The sequence below is a fragment of the Oenanthe melanoleuca genome, chromosome 8 (genome assembly GCF_029582105.1).
Source record: "Oenanthe melanoleuca isolate GR-GAL-2019-014 chromosome 8, OMel1.0, whole genome shotgun sequence".
NCBI lineage: Eukaryota > Metazoa > Chordata > Aves > Passeriformes > Muscicapidae > Oenanthe > Oenanthe melanoleuca.
In genome coordinates, this window is record NC_079342.1 from 22,912,241 (window position 1) to 22,939,908 (window position 27,668).

At 41.5% G+C, this 27,668-nt stretch overlaps 1 protein-coding gene across 1 annotated transcript; it reads right to left on the reverse strand.

Moving 5' to 3' along the window:
* Positions 1 to 1,536: 1,536 nt before the first annotated feature.
* On the reverse strand, positions 1,537 to 27,146 carry EDEM3 (ER degradation enhancing alpha-mannosidase like protein 3). Its single transcript, XM_056497504.1, has 20 exons — positions 26,883 to 27,146; positions 25,122 to 25,167; positions 21,308 to 21,408; positions 18,998 to 19,037; positions 18,450 to 18,562; positions 17,680 to 17,833; positions 17,062 to 17,196; positions 16,367 to 16,472; positions 15,762 to 15,859; positions 14,537 to 14,662; positions 13,798 to 13,881; positions 12,771 to 12,854; positions 12,471 to 12,595; positions 11,793 to 11,958; positions 9,420 to 9,574; positions 8,623 to 8,776; positions 7,936 to 8,130; positions 7,037 to 7,202; positions 6,468 to 6,653; positions 1,537 to 4,991 (listed from the first exon to the last, which is right to left on the reverse strand). Exons 1-20 carry the CDS (start codon positions 27,041 to 27,043, stop codon positions 4,588 to 4,590), a joined length of 2,799 nt encoding a protein of 932 aa, XP_056353479.1. The 5' UTR covers positions 27,044 to 27,146; the 3' UTR covers positions 1,537 to 4,587.
* Between the last annotated feature and the right edge of the window lie 522 nt (positions 27,147 to 27,668).

The window sequence follows — 27,668 nt, forward strand, 5'->3', positions numbered from 1 at the left end:
CAGCCTGGTGTTCCTGACTGATGGCAGCCCCAGGCTAAGGGCAGAGAAATCCTGGGATAGGGCTTGGGTTGGGTTTTTAAGGGTGAATCTGGATTGCTTCTCATTCTCTGCCCTGCACTGCTGCCATCTGGCAGCCAGTGGAGCATCTGAGACATCCCAGAATGCTCCCCAAAAACACCTGATGCTAACAGTGAGTACCACACAGGCTTTTTGGCACAATTTTGGCCCAGCCCATCACTCTGCACTCTCCACCAAAGCATTAGGAAAGATGAATTTGCCTGTGCTAGGCATTAATAGCCTGGTGAACTTTCAGCAGTGTTTTACAGGCTCCATTCCAGCTGGAAACATTTATTAACATTACCTTTTCATGGAGCACTTTGGGAGAAAATGGAACTCCTGCCACAGCAGCTTTGAGCTGCTGTGACTGATGGGATGAGCAGCAGCAGCAGCTGGATTTTGGTCAGAGCAGCTCAAGTCCTTTGGGTGAAGGTGTCACACCTTTGGGTGACATGCATGGAAAATGGAAATGGAAATTCAGCAGCAGGCCCTCAATAATAAAACCACTGGCATTAATTAATAAATATAGTTTTAATAGGAGGGGTGAGGACTTGGTGCCTCCCCTGTCCTTCAGGCATCCATCCATGCAAGGAGCAGCCTGGGGGAGTCAGGAACCAGTTCAGACCCAGAAATAAACACAACAGTCCTGATTTCTTGTTATAAAATAAATAAGGGAGGGGCACAGCCCACCCTGGCTGGCAATACTGTGTTTCATTTTTGCTTTTGAAGCAATCACATCCCTCTGCCTGCACGGGCAGCACCTCTGACAACTGAACTGGGTGTACAGCACTTGCAGTGTCCCTTGAAGAAGGCAGAAATTGTTCCAAAATACTCCAGTCCCTGAATCCTGATGTTCCCAGAACACAGGAAACAGTAGATTGAAGGAATTTAGCACTTCCCTATCAAGGCTGGAAATGATTTCTACTTCATCTCATGAACACTGCTCAGCGCTTGAACAAGGACTTGAATTCAGGGCTCCTGCATCCTAATCCTAATTTTCTTAATCCTAACTTCCAGAGAGGAGGAATTTACAGGATTAGAGGTGGTGGAGGAGAGTTTATTACAGAGGAAGGATGAGGGATACACCCCTCCAAGACTTACCTCATCATGCTCAAGTAAGACCTGTTTTTTTCATTCTAAATAAAATATGTACAGCAGTCAAAATGAACTTTTGAGGGTCTGGATTCTAGATTTTAAAAATAAAACAATATTGCCCAAGTCATAGAGAAGAGAGGTTGAAATAGTCCAGTTAGGTCTGGTTGTTAAGAGTCTGTCCAGTTTCAGTTCTAGATTGAAAAGGTGATGTTTTGGTTATTACAATACCTCTGGCTGAGCCAAATTCCCAGGGAAAAAACTCCAGGGTTCTCCAGGGTGGCACCACGAGCCTGCTCTGAGGCTGCCAAGGAAGGATGTGTGACTGCCTTGCTGGAAATGACAGCCAGCAGCAAATGCAGAAATGAGCATCAGTTCAGCACAGCCTGACCAGAATATTTACATTTTATTAAATCTTTACAATCAGCAGTTATAATCAAGTACACAATTATGTACACGGATTATGTACATTTTAGCCCAGACTTTTACATCACAGTACATAGTTGCCCTTAAGAATATTGTGTACACTTGCCACCAGAGAGTAAAACCCAACAACAGTATTACAGCACCTGTTATTAGACATCTTCCATAATAAAATATACGGCTGTAAATTGGTCTGGCTAAAAAAAAAAAGAAAACAAACCAAAAATCTTATAAAATCTGAACATACAATTTTCATTCACAGAATGGTTTGGCTTCTATGTTCTGATGGATGCCTGTTGCATAAGATGTCCTGTTTTTCACCTCTCAGCACTCACTGGTGCCTATCAGGGACACTGGCAGGAGGAGAAGAACCAGAGCTGGGCACATTCTCAAACTTCATTAAGAAACAATAAATGTAAACAATTAAGAAGATTCCTGTAAGATCAAATGAGAAATTAATTGGCTGATCTGAATTACATGGCATGGAGTAAGTGCTAGTTGCAGCTGTGATTCCTGAATTCTTGTGTTCAATACATACAAAGAAATGTACAATGCTATACACAAAGGGTGATTCCTGATTAATGATCTATGAGCAATATTCCATATGCAGGGAGCAGACTTCCAAACATTTGGGAAGAACACTCTCTGCCCCTTTCCAAAAGGGGTTTTCTTTTTGATGAATACATTCTTTTTGCTTTTTAAGATGATAGTATCAGAAAACTGAATTCTTTCCAGAATGATATGAACAGGTTAAACTAAAGGAAATACAAAGTGAAAGTAACCTGAATAAAAACTGCCCCCCCAATTTAATCCTATTTCCCAAAAGGTCAACCTTGCCTGATTCAGTTCTGTAAACAAAGCTATGGCTCTTGTGATGGTTTCAAAGGTGAAGCAGAAGCAAATGAAATAAAAACCACTTCAAAAGGAAGGAGGCAGCAGTTATCTGAGGTAGGCCACCACCAAAATGCTGCCCCCTAAATCCACATGGAGCTTGGGATCCCTGAAAGGTAATGCCTGCTGCTCTACTAACTGGTGGAGAAAGCAGTTACTAAAAATGAGCTGGTGATGGCAAGGAAAGTTAACCTTTTAATACAATTTGACATCTACACCTACATCTGCAAGTTAAAAAAAAGAAAACCTTTAGCTGCTATACTGAGATAGTAATGACCAGAGGCCTCTAGGATATAAAAATAACTCTATTTCCACCAAAAGAGCTATCAAGAAGGAAGATAATGTTCATGTCAAAAAGCATGGGAACAAAGATGCTCCTCTTGTGGCACTGAGCACTGACAGATCAGCAGAATTCTCTGAGTGAAAACGTTTGATCTGCACCTCATGGTTTGATCCTGCACTTGGTCATGTCCTGGCACTCCCAGGGCTCCAAGGAACCAAGAACACTTACAAGGCTCCCATGGTCAACTGTTTTTATCAACTCATGTAACAAAACCCATAAACAAAAACATTCCCAACTGAAAACCCTCAGCTGCTTCAAGTCTAAACCTCCAGACTTTGCCCAGTCACTCGTGCAAAGGAATGACAACTCCATTTAAGAGCTAATTTCTTTCAAAGGACACTTATACACTATTCATCCTTGAATTCCCTCCTACCCTGGTGATTTAAAGTTCTGGATGATATTTAGATGGATTGCCATGCTCTCAAAAGGTGCCTGTGCATTCTGAGACTTTTGAAAGCAAGTGTGGCTGAGTACATGGATCCAGCATTGCCTGGGATTGCTCTGCTCACTGTACAGATATAAATACAGAGTATGGCTGTGCTAATTAACAGTTGCATATTCAGCACGTGTAATTTCACCAGCTAAACCAAAGGTGCAGTCCAGAGTGGGGCTTCCTGTTTATTTACTCCTTTGCAATGATGAACATAAACCTGCATTTTTAGCCTGGTGCAGCATATAGGCAGTGTTCATTTAGTCTTTAATATAAAACCATTTTTTTAACCACAATTCACTAAAAGCAGTTTATATAAATCAAGTTAATTAGTTTTTGGCAGTTTCTTTGGACACAGTCAAAATGCTCTGTGTTGTTTAAACTTCCCCATTTTTAATTAAATATAACGTGGATAACAAATTCTGACTTCCACTTACCTGTAACAAACTCCAGAGCCTGGATAACACCCCTGGATTCTGAACTATCAACAGCCAGAATTGTTGCTCTTTCCCATTGGCCTCAGCCTCCCTGCCTGAAACTCCACATACACCAGTTGTGTATAAAAACAACAGTCAAGTTGTTGGAAGTGCAAACTTGTAGAAAAAGGTCTTGTTACAGCTGATGGAGCTGTGTCCTTTCAGAGACTCCTTCAGATTTCAGAGCAGATTGGAGTTTTTCCACCTGGGAGGCCAAGGGAAACACCTGGGACTCAACACCTGCCTTGTCTGCTTCCCCTCAGCCTCCTGCAGGGCCTTCCCAACCTTCTCCTGGTGGCCCCACAGCTGGCCCAGCCTCCCTGAGGGACCTGCTCACACTCTGCCTTTGGCTTGTACAATTCCTCCAGCTGGAAGCAGCAGGAAGGGAACTCCCAGGTGTCCATGTGGTTCCTCGTGGTAAGGGGTGCAAGGAATGATGAGCAGCACTGTGATAGCTCAGACAAAACCAGACTGCTTCCAGCTGTGCAAACTACCTGGAAACAATTCCCCTGCTGCTGTAGGAAGGCTTTCAGCTGGGGAGGGGTGGCTGCTCCAACAAGAACTATCCCATGGTCTGTCACCCCACCCTGCTCAACTCCTGCTTCCCAGAGCCCCAGGAGTGCCCCTGGAGCCTGGAAGGCACGAGTCAGGCTTGTCCCTCCCTGGGGCCACACCAATGCTTTGATTGCACATTCCCATTTTTAAACAGGAAAAATTAAAACATACAAAGAGCCTGTGCTGGAATTCTATGTTGTTTCCCAGGTGACACCTGGTTGCTCATCCCAATACTGAATATGTTTTCTTGGATATCTGGGCCTCACTTCTACCCAAAGAGGTCTCCATTTGTTTATTAACAAATAAGTTATTATTACAAGTCATAGCTCATCCTTTTCCATCATTTCAAATGCTTCTATATCTTCATTCCAGTCTGCTAATATGGATTCCATAGGCTGGACTTTACTATCCCAGTGAGCTTTGGAATTGGCCTCTGTCTGGGTGTGTTGTTCCTGAGGCTGGCTGTCCCCTGGTGAACATGCTGGCTCTGGAGCACTGGCCTCTGTGGGTCCAGAGGTATGGGGATCCTCATCTGCCATGGAAACACTGTCTGTGCTGGCAGGAGACAAAGGATCAGGGGCACCAACACCAGAGCTCTCTCCTCCTCCTTCGGGCTCCTCACTGACTGCTTCAGCATCCTGAGATTCTGAAGGGGCTTCCTCAGAATTTGGTTTGTGTGAATCATTTTCAGATGATTTCTGGTCCATATTCTCCATTTCCAAGTCTTTGAAAGAGAAGGAGAAAAGAAAAAAAAAAAAAAAAACAACAGTAAGAATGCAACATTTTATTATGTATTCCAAAATCAAGGTCACTTCCCTTGGCCTTATTATCTTCAAGGAAGAGCAGACTTTCCAGTGATATGGAGATTTAATAGTACTGAGGAATATATTTTACAGAGGGATAGGAGGGAAGCCTTTTAAACACATTTTAAATGAGGGCAAACAACACATTGAGGATCATTTTGGTTCTCAGGCTTCAGGAGTGACTTGTGGGTCAGTGCCAGTTACCCTCCTTCAGCCTTAAGCAAACACCCACTGTGTGCACTGGGCTTTAATGCTGGATTTTAAAGCACTCCCAGATCCACCAGGATCCCACATCTGAGCACATGGAGTCAGACAGAGTTTCCCAAGTTTACTGAACTGTGCATCTGAGAGAGCCAAAGCCAGAGCCTCCCCACTCCAAGCAAATAACACAGGTCTCCCATGTCCCAGCTTAGCTCCCAACAGCTGCCCAATTTAGTCATGCACATTTCTCTGGGTTTGATGGTTACAGCTGTAAGAAGGACACTGATATTTCAGAATTTTTAGGGAATTTAACTGCACATGCCACTGTTGACATGGGATACTTACTGCTATCAATAATGTAGTTTGGAATCATTTTACCTTTAAAGATTGTTGCTGGGATTCCAAACGGAAGCAGGAGGAGGGGGAAGAAGCAGATATGGATTACAAACTCTCCAAGGCAGAGCTATCTTGTATTTAGCATTTTGTCAGAGCATTTAGAGTTATAAGCAGGAGGGATTTTTAAGTTAGGAAGAAACAAGACAAAATTTTGGCATATCCCATTTGCAAATAGCCTGATTTTCTGGAGAGATTTGTTCTTACCTACTCTGCCTGGACACAGCAGTGCTACAAGGAAAGCTTACAAGAGGAAAAACTGGAATTTTCTGCTGCATTCAAACATTTCAACTGGGAATGCATTAGCTTGCAATTTTCTTGCATTATACAAGAGCACCCATGAAACATCTGAGGTCAGCAGCCTTATTTCTCATGTTAACCACTTCTCCTTAGATAGGCAAAATAGTTTTAGCACTTGTCTCTCTCCTTTTGGGTGCCAGCAATGTTACTGGGGATCTTGGTGAGGGAGAGATGTTCACAATGTAGGGCACTGGAAACATGCTGTTCCTGATGCTACTTCAAAGCAGCTGATGACAAAAAGGGTTCAAAAGGAATCCAAAAGGCTGGATTTTCTTCTAAGCCAAAGTGACATTTAGGAATAGCATTTCTGGATGTTACTCCATGGGGTGAGTGGATATCAGAGAGATCTTTTGGATAATGGCTTGCTTAATAAAAAACTAATTCCAGTGTCAAACAGAAAACCACAGCACCTCTGGGCTGCAGTGCAAATCATTCCTGTCCATTTTCCACTGTGCCATGGCACAGCTGGGAGCTAGATTTACACAAATCACCTCTAAGCTTACCTCTGTCTTTTGCTTTATCAGAAAGGAGCACCTCCACGGCCTCATACTCCCGGATGGCGTCCAGGATGATGTTCCCTTCCTTGTTGAAGAGGAAGAGCATGGGAATAGTGATGTCATCAGTGTTCTTGCCATCCCCAGCCATTTGGAAGAGAGGGGCTGTGTCACTGCTGCTGCCCTCGTTGTCATCTAGGCAGAGCACACCACAGAAGGGCAAACTTCCTGTTAGATCAGCTGAACTTGGAGCAGCCTCCCCTGCCCAGTCACTTCACAGCAAACCCCAGCCTGATGTGTTTTCCTCCACTTTTCACTTCTATCCCCATTCTTCCTCAGATGTTAGTACTGACAACATCCTGCAATCCTTAAAGTAACAACTTTTAATCTGCAAAAACATTGACAACCCCCATCCCAATTTGTGTTGCACAGAACCAGACAAACCCCAAACATCTCTTGATCCTCTGAAAGCACAATTGCTGTGCTTCTCAGCTTAAAGCTTGTCAGCTTTCCTGTATCTTCCAATCTGCAAAATTAGGTTACATTGACACAAATTAAGAATTTGGAATTGTATTTACCAATGACAATGCCTCCTATTGCTCCAGCTTTCTGAATGTTTCGAGCCTTTTCAGCAAACATGCACTGGCCTCTCTGCATCAAAGCAATTTTCTCTTTCACTGCCTCAGGATTAGTGATCTCTGAGCATCCATTATATGGCTTAATGGTCGCAACGAATCCTCTTGTCTGTTTGAAAAAAGCAAAAATAGAGAGTTGGAGAACTATGGTCATGCTTGTGAAAGATTCCCAAGTACTTTTGTTCCTTCAGTCACTCAAATGCATTTAGTGTTGTCTTGTGCCAGTGCAGACAATCTGTGCCCTGAAACTGGAGCTCTAGAAGCAAAGAATGACTGAATTAAAATCTAATTCTTATAATCAGTGTGATGAGTCTACACCTGGAAATTTTGTCTCTGGAAACTTTTCTCCTGTGAACTGCTAGTCTGGAACTCCTCTGTGGGGCTGCAACATGGGTTTTTGTACTGGTTCCCATAGGGACCCCTGCCTCTGTGGTACTGCCCTCTTCCATCTACACAGAGCCTTCTAGAAAAGCTTTTGTTAGAAAAACCTGCTCTTAACTCTAAAAAGCTTCTGCCAGCTCCTGGCTGACATGGGAGGGAAACTTCCCCTAAATCACCATCTCCTTAGCTGTGCACTGCAGACTGGATAAGCTTGCTTTGCAACTCATGCTGTGCATGTTTTAAATCCTAAACCATGACTGATGACTCAGGAGCAGAGCACAGACAGATAAGCCACTCAACCCCACGACTGTCACTGCTGTCATTGTCACCACTGTCATTTTAACCACCATAATTAACTGATCACCTGGAGGATCAGCTGGATGCCCTCAAACAACAGCAGTACTGTAAAGCTGAAGCTTGTGCAACAGGAAAATGAACAGACACACCCACATCTCACATACCCCAGCTTTGTGTTTGGACAAGTCCATCCCAAACTGTGCTGGCCCAGCAGTCAAGACCACCCTGCCAAAGAAGGGATGGGAGACAATCTGGACAGCACGAGGAGGGAGCTGCTGCTCTTTCTGCTGCTGGCTAGAGAGTTCAATCATTTCCTGCATGAACCGTAAGCCATCCTCAGCATCCAGAGAACTTGCTGCCTGCAGAGAAAAGAATCAATAAACAGTTTCATCTCAAATGTCTGAGGAACTTGAGGGAAAAGAAACTGAAGTTGTGTTTGCTTGGACCACTGCTACAAAGACTTTAACACAAAGGGTGGATGCTCACTTCCACTCATGCACCATTTCACAAAAGGTTTCACACAGGAGACTTTAAATATACAAATACATAGTCCTGATAAAGAGATGGAAGTATCTCATGCTGAAAGCAGGGTTTTCAGCCAAGATGCTGTTGGTTACATCACTTCAATGTGAGCAACCTCCACCTAATTTAGTGACAGATTAATTAAAAGTGTTGCTGAGGCAAAATGCTAACAAGCATCAGCCTGCTAAACATAGCTACAATATCCAATATCCAGCTCATGTGCCTCCTTCCACAGGGTGGCTGTCCCTCCTGAAGCTGCAGGTGTCAAGTATTGCTAGGAGGACTTTGCTGAGAGCTCTAAATAATAAAATCCTGCCAGGTTGTCTTACTTGCACTGCGTGCTGCACTAATTGTACTCGTCCATCTTTCAGATGGATCAAACTGACTCCCATCTTCTTCAGGATCTCCAAGTGCTCAGGATTACTGGCCATGAAATCTCTGGCTCTCAATGGTGGTTTTGGTCCACTTCCCAAACTCTCTTCTCTGCCAAAAGACATCAGAGATCAAAGCTTTAAAAACCAGATTATCCTTGAAACAAAGCTCTAGGCTATCCCTGCCATCACAAGATTGGAATTCTTGGTACACTGAGTGCAAGCTTCAGTATAATGCAACTTCTCAATCAAGTTATCTTTTTTTTTAAAGTTGTCTATATCATCAATAATTTTATAGGGCAAAACCTGCCCCCCAGTACTGATAACAAAACTGCCATATACTCTCTCTCATTTGTAAATAGTCTGCATTATTGCAACACTGACCAAACCCAGTTTGCCTCATACAGTCGCAACTCAGTTTTAGTCAAGAAATAAAAATACAGAAGAGGTGGTCAGGAGAACAAACTTCCTCAGCCTCAACACTGCCTTAAATTCCTCAAAACAGGTGCAGTTGTGTGGCAGCATAATTTCCTTACTACAAAGAAGACTTTCAGAACTGTTCAGGAGACTGCAGAACCTAATTTTACAAACGAGAGACACACTTTCTGCAATACTCCAAGGGGGAGCTGCAGCCGAGGTAGGCAGCTCCTTCAGCTTTGAAACACTTGCTAATTTCAGGTGGAAACAAACTGCGTTTGCAGACCCTGCTCCACTGAGTCCTGTGCTACCACAAAGAGAGGAAGGGTCCATCTTACGCTCTGGAAATGCCCCGGGGACAGCTCTTATCCACCACGTTCTTCAGAGGCTCCCGGATGCTCTGGGCAAACATGGGGTCGTTGGGGAAGAGGATCTGGGTGTTTGGACAGGTCCAGTCAAAGTTGCTGTCATCCAGCTCTGTGTACTCTGTGCTCTAAAATGAAACATAAAGAGTAAAAAATGCAGGTTATATTTTTACATAAACATCAACAGATAAGCCTAACTTATCTGTGTTCTGTGGACATGTGGCAGCTGAATGCAAGAGGGGGGAGCCAATGTACTGCAACCCCTTGGACAGATGAATACAACACCCATTCTAATTTGTAATTTACTAAATTTATATACAGTTTCTAGATTTGTTTTTGCAGAAACAGTTAATCCTCTGCTGGCAGACAGTACTTCTCAAGCCTGATCATGACAAGCCAGTGCCCTGTATTTTATGTGCTGGACAAATAAAGGGAGTAGTTCTGGTTTCACCTGATACTGGCTTTATAGCTGCAGGCTTTAGCTCATTCTTACTAAAAATGTCACATCTTTTCATGTGAGCAAAAGATTCTCCTCCTCAAGAGCCACACAGACTTGCAAGTCTGAGTGAGCAAGGATGAATCTCTATAGAATTCAAAAAGTTTCTATTTTCAGGAAAGAAGGCAGATTGAACATCTGCACAAATTGCTGGTTTGTAACCATGTGGAACACGTCTGGTGGCTTGGAGCCACATTTAGCATGTCCTTAGCTTAGCAAATATAGATAAGATGGATAACTGGAAAGTTATAGATAACTGGAAAGCTCATTTTATAAGTCATAGAAATCAATGCAGTATTTATTTACCTGAAAAGACTCACCCTGGCTTTTGCTCCTGTTTGCAACATACTGGTCAAAGAAAAATCAAGTATTTAAAGGCTCCCTAAAACCCAAGACCTAAGGGGCTGTTACTAAGACATGACCTTTCTTGTTTATGAGAGCAAATACAAACAGGATGTTGGGTTGATAGTACCCAGTATGTCTCTCACAGTTTGTTTTAATAGCACTGTATTTATGTTAAAAATCATTTACACATTCCATCTGTTCAGGTAAAATTCCATAAAAGAGGAACACTTGACATCACGAGCTTTCAGGCACCTGACACCATTTTCAATGGGTTTTTCTTACTTGGATTATGCCTATTTGCAGCTTTGACTCCAAGAGCTTAAAAATATGCATTTGAGCACTTTATTCTATCCTCTCTATTGCCTTTCATTAACATTTGCAGTTCTCAAGAGAACAAACCAAGTTAGGCCAGCACTTAACACAGCACCAGCTGTGGGAACCCTGCCTGTCTCAAAGGTATTAAATTGTTATACTGGGAACAAAAGTTACATAAAATGCTCCTTCAGACCCTTCAGGAAACTTCTTGCTTAGCTGAGAAAACAGCCTGTTTCCAAAACTCAAAAAAGAAAGATAAATTCTCAGGGAAAGAACATTTCAGAGAGAGTGTAGGAACATTTAACACCAAACTCATGACCTATTAAAACATAACCAGTATTTGAAATTAAGATCAAATAACTAAAAATTTGTCACTGCTTAATGTAAAGTCCATCAAACAGGGTGATTTTTCCAGGACACATGGCTTGACACACAATATAATAATTTTCCTCTGATCCAGGCATTATTCTAAAACTCTTAGAAAATGTTATAAACAGAGGCACAAATAAGAATATTTGTGTCCTTGATGTCTCAGACACCATTTCTCTTTCTCTTTTTCCTTTTTCTTATTGCCTTACAGACAAATTATGTCATGTTACTGACCACAAAATCAAAAGAGAGGATTTATGATGCCCATGGCACAGCTGTATTACTCCAGGTTAGTTTGGAAGGTTAAGTAATTTATAATCCCACAAGTGTTCTCATATTTATGCAATATGTGCCTACTGCAGGGACTAAAGTGATGCAACATCCCAAATCTGTCTGCAGCTGTATCTTGTCAAATTAACTCCACAGCTGTCAAAAAACCTCTCAAAATTTGTTCACGTGCTAAAAACAAACAAGAAAAATGTAGGTTTTAGAAAAAATAATAAAAAATAAAGATGGGGACAAAAATACCCTACTGCGTTATCTTCCAATTTATACAGAAGTGGGGAATTATTTTATTTTTAAATCTTGCTAATAATTCCTCTCTATATCTCAAGGTTCAGCAGTGCAAAACCCAGTCATTACTCCTACTCTTGTGAGTGGCACTATTTATATTATTTATATGATGAAATAGTACCTATTAAATAATGTGTTCAAACTGGTGCACTTCCTCAAACTATGATCTTTCCTGATTTTATTTCCATTTTCCCTCAATAGAAGGAAGTGTATCACAGAAACTGATTTAGACTGGAGCTGTTACATACTGTATTTTTTTTAGAGATGGTTTGGTTTGTAGTGGAGAGCCAGAGTGGCAATAGATGAGCTTCTGTAGTGAAGATATAATCTTCAATGTCAAAAATCATGTCCTCCTTATCAGCAAACAGCAGGTACAGATATTTAAACATCTCGGCCAGGAAAAATGAATCCATCCTGTGGAGAAAAGGGGGATGTCCTTTAGGGAGATCTCCTCATTTCTAGAACATCAGTAAAATAAATATTCCTAGTGCTCCATCTCTGAAGACTTCATGACTATTACTGCTGGACATAATTCCATTAGCATTCCTTCCACTTGGAAGAAGCTGTGTTTGGAGGGAAATGATTCAGCACATTCAGTACAAAGCATTACAGAAAAAACAAATAAACCTCCTGACAAATTTACAGATTTGAAGTATATTTAGTTTGAATGTAATTCATCTATTGCTCTCAGACAAATGGAAGGTTATTAAACTGAAAATATTCTTATAGAGCACCCTATAACCCTACTGAAACAGTTTACACATTGTTTCAATGCATTTACAACTCAGTACAATTATAAATGAGTAATTTAAGACTTGGTTATCAGACTGAAGACAGCTCCTCAAATATCAATTAATTCAATCACAAAGGGCAATTTGATTTTTTCTGTATTTTTATATTTTAGAAAATAATTGTGCAAACTTTACCTGTCTTCATGACTTCCTGTACGAACATCCTTCATTGCAGCAAACCCACAGGGAACTCTGGCATACTTGTTCAAGTTTTCAATGAGGGTTTTTCCTACTTCTAGGTAGTAAGGGTCTCCTGTAGCCTATGAAATTCAACAAAAAAAATTTTTCATTATATCTTGTTTATATCCTAAACTGGCTGCAGTGGATAAGTTAAGCTGGAGATATGCTACTCAATTCTCTATTGAAATAGAACAGCAATAAAATTCTAGGTGCAAAAAAAGTGCTCAAAGGTTAGAGGAATGAATGTGACTGTACCTTATACAAGAAGTAAGTGCTTTCAGCAAATTCAGGCCTCAGAGGATGCTGAGCCCAGTGAACTCTGAAATCTGTTGTGAATGCCTGAGGATGAAAAAGAACAGAAAAAAATAAATGCAGGAATGCAAACCAAACTCAGGTTTATTTGAATTCTACCTTAACTGTATAACCAGCCTAGCTTTGATAAACACCATTTTTGCAATCATACCTACCACCTGACACCTCCAGTGCAGTCAAGTGTCACTGCACACTGACAGATGGCTAAGCAGCTGTTTCTAAATTAATACCACAGGCTAGAAGACATGTAAAAATTTCCTAGTCTATCTATTCACTCTGTGCACTGGAAAAACCCACTTCTGTCATATATTCACTATTATTTCATACTGAGGTTTAAACCAAGTCTTTGTGTAGGGGATGGTCTGTTGGCTTAAATACAACTACCTGACCTTTTAAAGTTTCCTTCATAAGTACAAAACACAAAAAAACCAACCAAAAAATCCACAAAGAGCCAAATTATACCATTTTAAAAGCCCTCAAAAATAAAAAAATCATTCCAGTGCTTAGCATTCTTTGCACTCAATAACCATACTAGGTGAATGTGATGTTAATTAAAATGTTCTCTAACAGAAATAAGCTTACACTAGAGGAAAGTCAAAATTAAACTTGGAGTCAGAAGCCTTCAAATATAACCTGGGTCATCCCAGATTAAAGACATACATTTCAGCAGGTAAACAAGCTTTTCTGTGCACAATGGACTTACTCAAAAACTTGCAGCATCTGCAGTAAGTTTGTGTGCTGACTTTCAAAGAAATTATACAAAATTTCAGAACATTCTCTCAGCTGTCAGACATGCAGAACTGCAAACCACAAAAGAATGCTATGGAAATGAGGCTTTGATTTTAATCACATATGTACCTGCTGGTTTTTCAAATGGACATCTGCAACTGCTCAAGTTACAGTGAGAATCAGTTTACACAATCAAAAATACAAATCTTTGATTTACAAAATCAAAAATCTACTGCCTTACCTCTGGAAGAAAGTTATGCTTTTTTATAACCTGATACAGCATCTCATGTGTTTCAATAGCAGGTCTAATATCACCCTTCAACACCTAAAATTAAAAAACAGAAGTGACACTAATTCACCAAGCATAGGAATAATACTCAAGGTTAAAAACACTCATGCTGTGCTCAGGTAAAGCTACAGAGCAGTCACTACATACTGTAATCATTAAACCCTATCAGTAAGTCACAGAAGCTCCTTGAGAGATTTTAAGCAAAATCAGTGAACTCATTAAAATTATTGCATATACAGAACAAGGACCTCTGACATTTAGGATCTGGGGTGAAAATGTGATTTAGTTTATCTTAAAGATGTCAATGGCACACAGTAGAAAATTGGTTACTAGTAAAAAGGCAGCTTAATTGGAGTATTTTCATGACTAGGAGTGAAGGAAGCAAATTATATTAACATACTTTATCACAGCATTGAAGACTAAGTACACAAATCATGGAATCCCAGAATGGTTCAGGTTGGAAGGGACCTTAAAGCCCATCCAGTTCCACCTCCTGATATGGGCAGGGACACCCTTCCACTAGCCCAGGTTGCTCCAAGCCCTGACCAGCCTGGCCTTGGACACTTCTAGGGATGTTCCCTCAGTATTTCTGAAAATCAAATTACTAAGTTTGACTTGAAAATCATATATTCAAACCAGTTAATAATTTCCTTGTTACTAAAATCATCTCTTCATGGGTTTTACACCTTACCTGCAATCCAGGGAAGAAAGCAAGCAGAGAATCCATCCAGGTCCGAGCATTTAGCATTGGTTTATGAATGTGAACATCAAGGAGAAGAGGTGGCTGGCTGATGTATCTCATTATGGCATCATAGTGCTGTCAAACATCAGGAAAAGCAGGAGCTTGTGTATCAATCCATTCCCCAAAAGAGATGGATCACCAGACTGGCATTGTATTTGAATGGAAAAGCCAGTACTGCATTCCCAATCATTACTACATTGGGCAGTGCTGCTAATCTCTAGTTTTGCAAACTAAAACCAAGTGTAGTAAATACTAAAAAGCTTCATAGCATTACACTTGCAGCAAAACTTACCACATTTCCAAGGAATACACATGCACAAAAGTAAATCCAGCAGCCATGTGATAAACCAGAAACTATCACAGTTAAGGCACATTTGTTTTGGCTGAATTTTAAGGCACACTCTACAGAAAGCTGTAACTGCTTTCTCTGAATAACAGAATTACAAAGCATATGGATCTCAGGAGAAAAGGAGGTTAAAAAGTCCAAACAAAGCAGCTGGACCAGATGGCTCAGAAAAACTTTTAAACCCACTAAGTCACTTGCCACATTGCTGACTTCCAACCCTGAAAAAATCATGCTATATGATATAAAATCATTTTATGATCTAAGATGTTTTTAACGGATATTGCTATTTTCAAAAGAAATAATACTTTTATGAAGGAATTACGATGCTGATCAAGTTGCTCAGTAATTTATGAATTTAAAAAAAAAAAAAAAAAAAAAAATCTATGTGATTTTCAGCTTGTATACTTAAATGTATCCTGGGCCTGAGGATCTGCAGTGGAAAGCAAGATCCACACTTTGATGTTTTTGTTGCTCCAGGACAGAATGAAATTGTACAATGGCTTGGAAGAAGAGGCCCTTACATTTTTTTACAGAAACATTTGCAGTACTGCACTCTCCCAGATCTGGAAATACAGATTCTCCAATACCAGGAACATGGATAAAGGCCTAGAAGGTTCTGATTTTTACTGGATGGGTTAAAATAATTGCTCAGGTGACAGCTAATCACCCAAGATTAGCAAAAACCCTCATAAAAAAGAGCTGGCACTAAACACAGCAGAAGTCACAGATACTCTGCTAAAGATCCCTTCTCAGGCTAATAGCTGACAACACAATTACTATGAAATTTGTATTGCAGAAGGCACAAACCTGATCAAGGTGTTAACTTACCGTGTTAAATCTTTCCAGGAAACTGTCATCTCCCAGCAAGACATAGGCTTTTAATAAATATTCATAGTATGAATCTATTCCTGCTCCAACTCCACTATCTAGGAACAGGCAAAAATAAAAAGATGGGTTTACTTTAAGAAGTGATATGGGTATTTTCCACATTTTCCCACTTTGATTTTAAAGGCTCTTCCAATGAAAGGAAAGCCTCCTTTCACTGGAATTAAGGCACAGATGGAAGCAGAGACACAATACTGTGTGTCTATGCCAAAGGCTTTGCACTACCAGTGCACATAATAATATGGACAGACATGCATTGAAGAGACATTTCACAGGACATCACTTCTCCTGTCCTGTTTATATTTTTCTTATGTATTTATAGCAAAGTCTCTGAAAATTCATCCCAAGAGGATCAGGGAACACTTTGCCATGAATAAAACCAGTTTCTCTCCCAGAGAGGGCTTTGCTGTCTCAGAGCAGAGCCAGGCTTTGGAGCAGCAGGTTTCCCCATGGCCATCCCCATTAACATCTTTCAGCAGCCCAGGTAAGCCTGTGTGTGTGATACCTCCCCAGAGCACCCATGGTCCCTGCCTGGGGTCAGAGCCCACCTTTGCGGACCCAGTCCCCGGTGTGGATGTTAATGGTGACCCCCACTAGGTTGCTGCTGCGCTGCCTCTTCTCCCAGATAAAATCCAGAGCCTTCCGAGCATATTCCTGCAACAACACCACCAGGGAATGAGGGTAACTCACACACTGAACATATTCCTGCAACAACACCACCAGGGAATGAGGGAAACTCACACACTGAACATATTCCAGCAACAGCACCAGGGAATGAGGGAAACTCACACACTGAACATATTCCTGCAACAACAGCACCAGGGAATGAGGGAAACTCACACACTGAACATATTCCTGCAACAACACCACCAGGGAATGAGGGAAACTCACACACTAAACTCTGTGATTTTGGCTTTTTCAATTAAGATGATAGAAAAGGAATAGATGTTTCATGTCTAACGATTTCAGAACTCCTTCTAATCTTCAGAATATTTATCTTGTTTACCTCTGTATTACTCTAACTACTTTCAACCAATATTATTTCCTATGATTTAAAAAATTATTTTAAAATTCAAACCTTAGAAGAAAGCTCACAAACACTACAAATCTCAACATATACAAATGTTTTTGTGCAGCACAGCTAAGACATCCCTTTCATGAACTCAGAACTGTTTTTCCAAAATTACAAAAAGAAAACAGAATGCTACCTAAGACAAAAAATAAGGTATTGTGGAAAGCAAACCTCAAATATAGATGTTCCTGTGAATCTGCTTAAAGCTGCAAACTCAAGGATCAAGGTACCAGCACAAGCTGTACAGGTATCACTTTCTGTTCCTGTTCGTGCTTCTGGATGTCTTACACCAAATTTTAAGTTAACCTATAGAAAAATAGAGATTAACATATTTATCTTTTCTCACTGAAAGAATTTACACTCCTATGATTGTATAGCAAGTACATAATCTATGCTCTTTCTAAAGACAAGAAAAACCAGATCCCTTTGGGTTTGCTCTGCTGACTTAGACATGCACAGAGAACTATCCACAAATACTCAGAATCTCAACCCTCCCAAACAAGAATCTGTTGCCTAGTTCACTAGACATTTGAATAAGAGAATACACTCTAAAAACCTAATCTGAGTGACTTTTTTAGCAAAATCAGGAACTCAGAACATCACAAGTGCTCCTGGAAATTTAGTTTCATAAATATCTCAGTAGTTCTGGCTCCTGAGAGTACCTGCAATTTTTCAGCTTTCCATTTTCTGTCCATTTAATATAGAAATAATTTTGGAAACAGATATAAAACCAAAACAACAGAAATCTTCATTATAGCTGTAATCCTGCATTTCAGAAACAGAACTTACTCTTGGATAAGGGAGACCACTAGTGGTGTTAAAAGCAGGTAGAAGCTTGTAGCCCAGTTCCTTTGCCATGTGCAGGAGTTCACCATTGTACCACTGCATATATTCACCTTTTTCTTTCAGCATAATTGCCACTGAGTGTCCACCTAGGAGACCTCTAAACACAAGAGAAATTATCCACATCTCAAAAGGCATGTTCATCTGAGCAGCAAGGACCATTCTCTACAATTTTGATCATATGTACATAATTGTGGCCCTAATTTTTAGACTGCTGATGCAATTCCCTTTAAAATCAAGGTTTTGGAATCAATTCTTGCTTATCACTGGAATCACTGATTCATCAATATTAGACAGGAATAGCAATCAAGACCTCTAAAATGGCATATAATAACTTAAAATTACATGCTCTGATCCTGCATTGAGCCCCAAAGGTCCCTTCCAAGCTGAAGTCACCTATGACCCCAGGTATCAAAATCTGATAAATCAAGTATTGACCAGAGCCATTTGGAAGCCTGTTTCTCTTAAGCAAACCCACTGCTCCCTCAGCATGCTCATGGGGTTGTCAATCAGCAAAGCTGTGCCTGCAGCAGTGAGATGGGGGCAGCTTGATCCAGTACCACTGCACCAAGTCCTGCCTTGCATTTTAAAACCATTCTCAAGCAAACTGACAAAGGCACAGCTGTTTCAAACAGGTGGAACAGCACAGAAAGGTGTCTTAACAACACTGACTAAAATCCGTATTTTTAGGAGTTTTGAAAACAAAAGTTACTCACCCAAGGACTCTTATGTTGGTTTCAAAGACAGACACAACTATGTCATTATCTAAATTAACATCCTTTATTACTTTTTTTACAGCTTCTTCAAACTCTTTGGTTTTATTTAACACCTGGAATACAACAGTGAGCAGGTGTTCAGTCCCAGTATAGCTAATGCAGTCACAGTGTATTTGTATACAGGATATTTCAGTGCACACAGTTACCCAAGAAATATGTACATACAATTAAAACCAGAAATACATCAGTGGTTATTAAGAGGTGCCCACCACTAACTGAGCCTCTTGTTTTGGACTATAAGGGAAAGCAAACTCTTTTGTGATAATTAGAGTGGAAAAAAAAGTATCAATGAAATGTGAAGGAACTGCTGTAGTTTTATTACAACCAACAACACCAAACTCCATCCTCACAGCACTTCCAAAGTTCCCACAAGTCACTTCAAACAGAGTCAGAGATCAATGGTCATGAAAAAGAAATCTATAAATAAGTCTGAGCATCAGAAGACAATCTCTTTGTTTTATCAAAGCTTCTTAATAGATTAAACTTACCACAAGAGTGTCCAAGGTATCAATTAAGGTCAGTGAAAACCTGTGAAAGAAAATTTAAAACATATTTACTACAGATCTATATGTGTAGAAATCAAGTGATTTTTAATAGTAACTGATATCAGGGAAGAAAATAAATTCTCACAGACCACCAGCTACAAAAAATTAATTAGACCAGAATAGGAGCTGACAAAGAAGCTATGATTACAGATGTATTTATTTACTGCAAAGATTTCTAACTTCTGGTAAGTAAATTCATTTTTTATTTCTTGTCTCAAGTCAAATCCCAGCACAAAAGTTTAAGCCTTTTTTCTGGTCTCTGTTTCACTTGTTTTTTCAAAAAAAGGAAAAATGTTGAGATCAAAAGCCATTCCAAGCTAAATTTCTCCTACCAGAAACTGTGCCAACACTAGCAAGTGGTAGGCTTAAAATAAAGAATACTTTATTGACTCCAAAATAAAGAACTATTTTAGCAGTGTCCAAGGCCAGGTTGGTCAGGGCTTGGAGCAACCTGGGCTAGTGGAAGGTGTCCCTGCCTACAGCAGGGGGTGGGTTTTAAGGTCCCTTCCAACCCAAACCAGGTTGGGATTCTGTGATTATTCTGTGAGAAGAGAGCATCAAGTCAGCTCCACACTGTTTGAAACAGGAACACCCTAACAAGGATCAGAGGTTTTCTCCAGGGTTGTTCTATCTCAGGCTGAGGGGACCTTTCCCCATCCCAGGAACTGTATCTGTAATTGTATCTTAAATATGTCTAATTCCAACCACTGCTCCTGTGCTAAGACACAGCCAGAGCAGAGAACAGAATTTACAGAACATGAGGTGTTAGAACTGAACACTTTGGAATAGTTAACATTGCTGACTGAGGAGCACACACCAAGGATTTCAGTAACTGCCCAAAGCTTGAAACCTTTTAGGCAACCTGTGACAACCAAAATTCTAATTAAGTGTTCCTATATTATAATTCTCTTTAATTTGTAGACAGGATAGCATTCTGTGAGTGCTGTTTTATAGGAGACAGAGATTAACTAATGACTATACACAACTGCCTAATAAATCCACAACTTTTTCCATACAAAAGGAGGGAAATGATGCATTTCACATCTATGTGGAGGGCTCCTAAGTTCTCCAGGGAAGCAGAACTGACTCAGTAGCATCACCCTGTCATTTTGTGATTGTAAAGACTGGCAGAGAACACAACTGATGAGGAAGCTGGCAAGAAAAAGGATAAGAAATCTTCTACATAATAATGTAACTAATTATAAGGTATAGGATAAAGCCTGTATACAGAAAAACAATATACACATACAATAATTAAATGCATCTAAGGGGCTGAAAGGTATTTTACTCAAATGCTAGTATGTCACTTTTAAAAGAGGTCATTAAAAAGAATGCATGACCAGAATTAAAAATACATTTTCTTGACACTTTTCATCAGCTGTATCTTTGGATACCTCCAAGAGAGCAGGATTAAATGGACATCTCTAGGCTAAAGAACATTTGTACAAAACAAAACATAGCCAAAATAACATGCTCAATACCCTAGAGACAATTAGAAGCAGTATTTAAGAGAAGGATTTCAACTGTGATTAACACCATCGTGCTTAGAGACATTAAAGAGCGATATTAAAAAAAAATTAGCTATTTGTAATTAAATAATTTGATCTGTAAACTGCACATATTCAAAGGTATCAACTACAAACACATTTAGACTAGGTTAACTTTGCCTTTGATTATTCCATTTAACATGGAAAAAACCAGTCCTTTAATCTACATTCTGCTAGCCAAAGGATCAGTATTTTGTACTAGCAGTACAATTTGTACTATTTTGTACTCCCTTAAAAGAAAGAATAGAAAATATTTCTATGTCTGAAATAATGTTTTATACTTTGGCAAAAGCCTCAGGCTATCATACCCATGATAATCATTTGAATGCTTGCTTTCAGAAAACTTTCAACTTAAAAAAAACACTTTAAATATCACTTATTAGGCCAGCATCACGGATAAGAGTTTATTGTTCTGTTCAGCTGATCATTAAACCTCATAACCTGCACTACCAATATCATGTCAGCCCACATTTGGAAGGTTTTCCTATGGAAAATACTTGGAGAATGGTTTAAAAAATTATCTTTGCACCTCATTCACTGGTCAATTCTCTTCTTCTAATTAAGGCACAATTTCACATCAGTTAACTTCATAATAATAAAAATACTGTGCAAGTTTCTGGTCATATCAACTGAACAAACAAGTTTTATGGGCTGCCAATTGTACTTCTGTTCCTAGATGTTTACAGAGACCATTTCAGACACTAACTTTCCCAAGGCATCATCCACATCCCCTCGACTTGGCTCCTGACCCCGCACTCGTCCACGGCACGTTAAAGGCATGAGTTCATCGGCTGGATACGCGTGCTCCTGTCGGGAACAAAACAGCAATCAGTGCCAGTGCCCACAGCCGCTCCTGGGAGCGTGGGAAGGGATCCTCATCGTGCTGCTTTTCAGAAAAACTGCATCACACAGGCTTGCAGGTGGGAAGGGACCTCTGCTTGAGCAGGGCCACCCAGACCCAGCTGCCCAGTACCATGTCCAGACAACTCCAGAGCATCTCCAAGGAGGGAGACTGTGGCCTGTCTGGGCACCATGCCAGTACCTGGCCAACTCCACAGTGAAAAAGTGTTTTCTCATGTTCAGAGGGAACCTCCCAGAGTTCAGTTTGTGCCCACTTCCTCTGAGCACAGCTGAGAAGAGCCTGGCTCTGTCTTCTTGGCAGCCTCCCTTGTAAAAGTCCCTGGAGCTTTCCTTCACCAAGCTGAACAGCCCCAGCTCTCTCCCTTGTTAAATTCCCTGGAGCTTTCCTTCACCAGGCTGAACAGCCCCAGCTCTCTATCTTGTTAAATTCCCTGGAGCTTTCCTACTCCAGGCTGAACAGCCCCAGCTCTCTCCTTTGTTAAATTCCCTGGAGCTTTCCTACTCCAAGCTGAACAGCCCCAGCTCTCTACCTTGTTAAATTCCCTGGAGCTTTCCTTCACCAGGCTGAACAGCCCCAGCTCTCTACCTTGTTAAATTCCCTGGAGCTTTCCTTCACCAGGATGAACAGCCCCAGCTCTCTCCCTTGTTAAATTCCCTGGAGCTTTCCTACTCCAAGCTGAACAGCCCCAGCTCTCTCCTTTGTTAAATTCCCTGGAGCTTTCCTTCACCAGGCTGAACAGCCCCAGCTCTCTCCCTTGTTAAATTTCTCTGGAGCTTTCCTTCACCAGGCTGAACAGCCCCAGCTCTCTCCTTTGTTAAATTCCCTGGAGCTTTCCTTCACCAGGCTGAACAGCCCCAACTCTCTATCTTGTTAAATTCCCTGGAGCTTTCCTACTCCAGGCTGAACAGCCCCAGCTCTCTCCTTTGTTAAATTCCCTGGAGCTTTCCTTCACCAGGCTGAACAGCCCCAGCTCTCTCCTTTGTTAAATTCCCTGGAGCTTTCCTTCACCAGGCTGAACAGCCCCAGCTCCCTCAGCCTTTTTTTACAGGAAAGATGCTCCAGCCTCTCCATCACCTTGATGGCCCTTCACTGGACTGTGCACTCACCTGGGTGAGGGTGACACTCAGTGACAGGTAAGAGAACCCAGAAGTCCAAACAAAAAATTGGTGAAGTACTACATAAGACATAAAACCTCTAACAAGACTAAGCTTTTTACAAATACAACTGGCACTAATGTAACAAATATAATACTGACATCAACTATGATGAATCTTAAATATATCTAATTCCAACAAACATGAAAATGCCTCCTTAGAAGCTCAACACAAGTGGGTTGGGATGGAGCTTTTCTCTTGATTTCAGCAGGAAACTGGCTGCTGTACTGAGGTCTCCAATTTGACTTTTAGTGGAGAACTAACATGTGGGAGGATAAAAACCTTCAATTGCTGAGCTGAAATTGCAAGTAAACACATTCAAAATATTTCCAAACATATGGTATAAAAATAATCTGTATTCAAGCATGAGATAAAAATAAAAAAAAGGAACATTCCTCTATAAATAAACAGCTCTAACAACTTCTTTTGAAACTGATGGTTTGTTTTCCTGTATACCACCCTCCTGAGTGTTTTGGTCTTTGCTCAACTCTTTGTACTCCCCAAGTTTAACTACAAAAGGCAGAATCTAGATCATTTTAGTACAGCTCAGATGTTCTGAATATCTCTGCAAAGCATTCAGAAAAACAGATTAAAGAGGTACACAGCAAAAGCAATGTCAAAACTGAGATCTCTGGCTTAAATTTTGAGTAAGAGAAGTGATAAAAAAATCTGGAAAAACAAACTTTTAGCTTTGCAAATAAAGAACTAGAAGCATTTTGAAAAATAAAGTTCACTTATTCTCTGCCTGCAGCAGAGAATAAGCAGCTATTAGATTATTTCCCAACTTCTCAGTGGCCTCAAGTGACTGACATTTTCACATGTTCTAACAGTCAAGAAGAAAAATATCCCCATTATTACAAACACTGTTGAAGGACTGAAAAAAACCCACAGTTTTTTCTCAAAGCTTCTGTTAACAACCTCAAAAATAAATAAAAAATAAAAAAAATAAAAAAAGGTAAGGGGGTTTCCCTTGCAATTAAACATAAATTTTCAGTCTTCTAAATATGCATGTCTAAAATATGTATTAATAGAAACAGAAAATCAAAACTTTTCAGCTGGCTGTTTCAGTAACACCTGCAAAAATACTTCATTCTCCTGCTGTCAGAATCAAGTCTGATACTCTAATCTTTTCTTCAACTTTAAACAAGCAAGTCACATTTCTCTGTTTGTTTAGTGTTCCAGCATACGTGGCATATAAATATCCTTTTGGCCTCAAAGTTTCCAGGATAGCTGAAGTTTTTTCAAACAAAATTTTCTTGCTTCAGATGTGGCAAGACCCATACCAGTTGCCAGTTTATTCTACAATGAATAGTAGAAGCACAGATCCTTGTAATATTTTATCCAGTTTTGCCAAATACATAAGTATTGCATTGAGTGAATCCAAGCCAAGTGTTTTTCATGGAACCAGATTATAAAAATTACAACCAAAAGCCTGATGCTTAACTGCTAAAGGTTTCAAAAGTATGGAGCTTAAGTTAAAAGGAGAAGCTGCACCCCTTTGAAAATCCTTCTGCTTGGCTTTCTGTCCACCCTACAGTCCTCTATCTCTCCATGCTGTATAAAGTCTTAACTCCTGAGATTTTAAGCTTGAATTACTTATTAAAGTTTAAATCATAATACAGAACCTGGGACATGTGGCAAGATGCTGCCACAAAACAGCAGTTTGTGCTGCAGGAACTGATGCAACTTGAGAGGGGTTTCTGCAACACCCACAAAGAATGTGCAAGAATGTCCACATGAAGCCAGTAAGAATTAATCTCTTACATATTTATCTTAGCCACATCTACACTTTCTCCTCAGAAGTGTATTACTTATAGAATATTTGAAAGTAATTATTACTTGAGGAAGTCCATGCCAAGTAACTATTTATCCTTAAGCTTTTCTAAACTGAGCCAGACCAGAGTGTGTGGAATGGCTCAGAGATCCAGAAAGGGAGGACACCTGCACAGGAATCACAAGTCAGAGCAAAGAAACCACAGCCAGCATGTTCTATGGTCATATGACAGTATGACAGTATATCTGGAATGCCTGGATATGGCACCAGATCTCCCTTCTCCTCTATAAACAGTTTGTAGAAGAACACCCAAATTGCACTGAAGAAATATTAAATGTCATTTTTACCTACAAAATAAATAAGATGAATTTGTGTTCTCCAGAATCTGATGCCTACAGACAGCTTTTCTCGAGCTACTCTTTCCTGGAATTTCAAACCAAATACTCTACTGCCTGACATGAGATAAACTGGTTTGGGAAAGATCAGACATAGATTAGGAGAGTTACCACAAGCAATTCTCAGTTACCACTCTAAAAGCTATCACAACCCTCCTGAAAGTACTATTTGTTATGGTCTTTTTAAAGGCTTTACAGGTGCTGTTATTTATCTTAGCTCTGTTTTCACCCCTCCTTCCTGGATATTTCTATAGAACATCATGTACTGTAGGTTACTTTCTCCCCCACGTCAGCAACAACTCCTCTGAAAAAAATCAAACAAGTATTGGACTTACCATATAATTGCTATATGCATGATCAAACATTTCAAGCACTTGATTTCTAAAAAAGAAAAAAGAAAAAGCATTAGTGGTCTGTCTCCCCATGGCCTTTAATACACCACCTCACATGTATCACACTTTAATATCTGAATGTCAGGCACAAAGAACATATTCTACTCAATTGAGTGAAATATAGAATATTTTTTCTTGATTCAGCTACTCTTGTCCACTCCAGAAAGGAAAGATGCTTTCTTTACCTAACATGAAATTATTTGGGGATCTCTTGGCAAGCAAATACTAAAGAAAACTCTCACACTTATTTCATATGTTTGAAAGGACAAAAATGCTTCTAATATGTAAAAACTCCCCCGAAAAACACATGTTTTTTTTTTTTAAGACACAGCACTACTTCTGATCACTCCTAACTGTTTCACTAAAGAGCCCTGCAAGGAAAAAAACATGCTAATTTCTACCATCAACATAAATCACAGTCTCTGCTGATAAGACCAAACATAAAAGAGCCAAGAACGCCACAATTATATTGTAAATATCCAATTTAGTTAAATGACTTGGAAATTCAAGAAGTAGTTTTAACTCATCAAGTACATTAAGTCATCAAAAGAGCAGAGGATGGTGCTTCTCCCAGGTGCCTCTCAGGCTGCAGCAGGCAAAACCCCAGATGAACACACAAAGCTGCCAGGTGATGCAGCACACAGAAAACTCCTTAAAACTTACATTTACAGGAAAACACAAACATTGCCTGCACATGCCTGGGGCATCAGATGATACTCTGAGTGCAATTCAAAAATCTTGAAACAAATTGGGGAATGAAATTTCAACTCCTTGTGTAGCTTCATGAAGAAAACTTATAAAAGACTGCACATGCAAATTATCCTGAGAACCCAAGATGGAACATCCCAGTAACTGTAAACACTGGAGTTAAATATCAACTTATACCCGACAGCTGGACTTGATGATCTTGGAGGCTTTTTCCAACCTTAACAACTCCGTGACTAACAACTGTGAGAGTATCCACACTGTTTCTCCAGCAGACCTTTTGCATTATTGCTCTCTACAACAAATCACTGGATGGGAAGAGGATGATGAAATTGCCCCAGTAACATACTAAGACAAAATAAGCTCGATTGCAAATTTGTTTAAAGAAATCCCACTCCATGCAGGAAAATGCATTTCTATATATGTTGCAATATTTACCCTTCAACTAAAAACTACAATAAAAGAATCAGCCTCTAACATACGCATGCACGGGGGACCGAAGAGTTTAGGTTATATACAGGAACTAGGCAGAACACAAGTAAACATTTACCTTTTTTATGACTCCCGCACTCTCACACAGGCACGGCCATAATTAAACCAAGAGAGCGGGGATTTAGACTTACCTTTGACCACTTTCACCCCTAGCTCCACGCAAGCCCCGGCCGAACCTTCCAAGGCGAGCTCCCAAGCAGAGCAGAGCTCCAAGCTCGCCCAGCACATCAGCTCGATCGCACACCGCACAAGGGGCCGCGTGTCCCCAAGAGCGGGGTGACCCGGCCCCGAACACCCGCAGGGTCCGGCACAGGCAGCTCCAGCACGGCTGGGCACCGATGCCACGCGTCCCCGGAGTGTCCGGGGGACAGCGAGAGGACAGCGAGGGGCAGGGGATGCCGTCCCGAAGCCGCCCAGCCCAGCCCAGCCCGGGGGCAGCGCACACCCCCTGCCCAGCACGGCGCGGCCCGGCTCGCCGCCCTTCCCTCCCGCCGTCCCTGCGCTCACCCCAGCCGGCGCTTCTCCTCCCTGCTCATGGCCCCGGCGCCCGGGGCGGCCGCCAGCACGGAGGAGGCGGAGAGCAGGCCAAGGGCCAGGAGCTTCCAGGGCCTCCTCCAGCGGGGCCCCCGCTCCCCGGCGCGGCAGCCCGGAGCTGCGCTGAGGGCCATGGCGGCCGGCCGGGTGCCCGCTAGTCCCGCTGCGGGCCCATCGCCGCTCCCGCGGCTCCCGGGGCAGGAAGGGCCCGGCCCTGCCCCTCCGCGCGCGCCCGCGGGGGCGTAGCCAAGGAAACGGCCTCGCGCCACCGCCGCTTCCGGCACCGCCCCCCCCGGCGCGCGCCGCCGGGCCAATGGGGGAGAGCGGCGCGGGGGTCACGTGCGCCGGGGAGCGAACGCGTCACGAGAGGGTCGACGTGGACAAAGGGCGGGGAACCACAGCTCCCGGCATGCCCCGCGCCGCGCTCGCGCACGGCTCCCGGCGTGCCCCGCCCCCCGCGCTCCCTCAGGCGCTGCCCGGAGCGGCTCCGAGCGCGGAGCGTGCCTACAAATCATGGAGTGCCTTGGGACGGAAGGGACCGTGCACAGATCAGCTCATCGTGGGCAGGGACGTGATTAGAGCCCTGTCCAGCCTGACCTTGCACGCTCCCAGCTATCCTGGGCCAGCCACGGCTTCTCTGGGCACGCTATGACCGGGCCTCACCACTCTCACGGTGAGGAACTTCGTCCTAAATACCCAATCTAACACTTGGTTTGAAGCCGTTCCCCTCAAGCTGTCCCTCCCATAAACACTCCCCCC

Excerpts from the sequence above, each read along its gene's own strand:
- EDEM3 (XM_056497504.1), bottom strand. The coding sequence starts at position 27,043 with ATGGCCCTCAGCGCAGCTCCGGGCTGCCGCGCCGGGGAGCGGGGGCCC. Across the intron at positions 18,563-18,997 it reads ATACCTTGGACACTCTTGTG|GTGTTAAATAAAACCAAAGA; the intron begins GTAAGTTTAATC and ends GTTGTATTCCAG. Across the intron at positions 12,596-12,770 it reads GCACTTACTTCTTGTATAAG|GCTACAGGAGACCCTTACTA; the intron begins GTACAGTCACAT and ends TGAATTTCATAG.